We start from the raw sequence: 652 nt of genomic DNA on the forward strand, positions 1-652 counted from the left end.
CTTGCCCTGACCCGGATGGGAACTGCCCTGAACCGGAAGGGAATTGCCCCGACCCTGAGGGGAACTGCCCTGAACCGGATCCCGGGAGCGGAGAGCCCTGGCCAGAGGGCGCCTGGTAGTTGTAACCCTCTTGAGGAGAAGCCCGAGCCGCCGCCACGAGGCAAGCCAAAACAACCGCCGCTACCTACCACAGACATATCGAGAACTATACTTTCAAGCAAGGTTAAGAATTAAGAATCTGCATAAACCCATAAAACCAAAATAAACTCTACGGAAAACAGACGAAGCCTAGAATTTCAGGTCCGCAGCCAAGTACCTTCATGCCTGCGCTGGGTGTGTGCGAAGGTGGAACTGACAACTGAAACAGACAGCGGTCGCTTTTATATAACTCGAAGGAAAAGAGTAAGTGACGGGCTGCTCTGTGCTTACGGCGTCATGCTCGTGTTAAATCATGCTTCGTCTTCAGATATTTACGAAGGTGCGCATTTACATTCTCCCAGAGAGGGTCTGCTTGAAAATGTATCACACATCTTCGTGCTTCAAATTGACTTTTACAGGCAAGCAAGGGTAGGTAGCACTCACGCAAATATAGAAATACATCACATAGATAGACGTTCGGAATCGCATGCATGGACATACAGTTATTAGAGAG

The 652-nt window shown here is 49.5% G+C and overlaps 1 protein-coding gene across 1 annotated transcript in view; it reads right to left on the reverse strand.

Annotated features, from left to right (window-relative positions):
• Positions 1-322, reverse strand: part of LOC119582316 (pro-resilin-like) — a 1045-nt gene extending 723 nt beyond the window's left edge. The window contains exons 1-2 of the mRNA XM_037930531.1: positions 317-322; positions 12-184 (exon numbers count right to left, since the gene is read on the reverse strand). Coding sequence (XP_037786459.1) covers positions 12-184; positions 317-322 — 179 coding nt within the window. The remainder of the gene's footprint in view (positions 1-11; positions 185-316) is intronic.
• Positions 323-652: the final 330 nt, after the last annotated feature.

Source organism: Penaeus monodon, chromosome 15 (assembly GCF_015228065.2).
Source record: "Penaeus monodon isolate SGIC_2016 chromosome 15, NSTDA_Pmon_1, whole genome shotgun sequence".
Classification (NCBI taxonomy): domain Eukaryota; kingdom Metazoa; phylum Arthropoda; class Malacostraca; order Decapoda; family Penaeidae; genus Penaeus; species Penaeus monodon.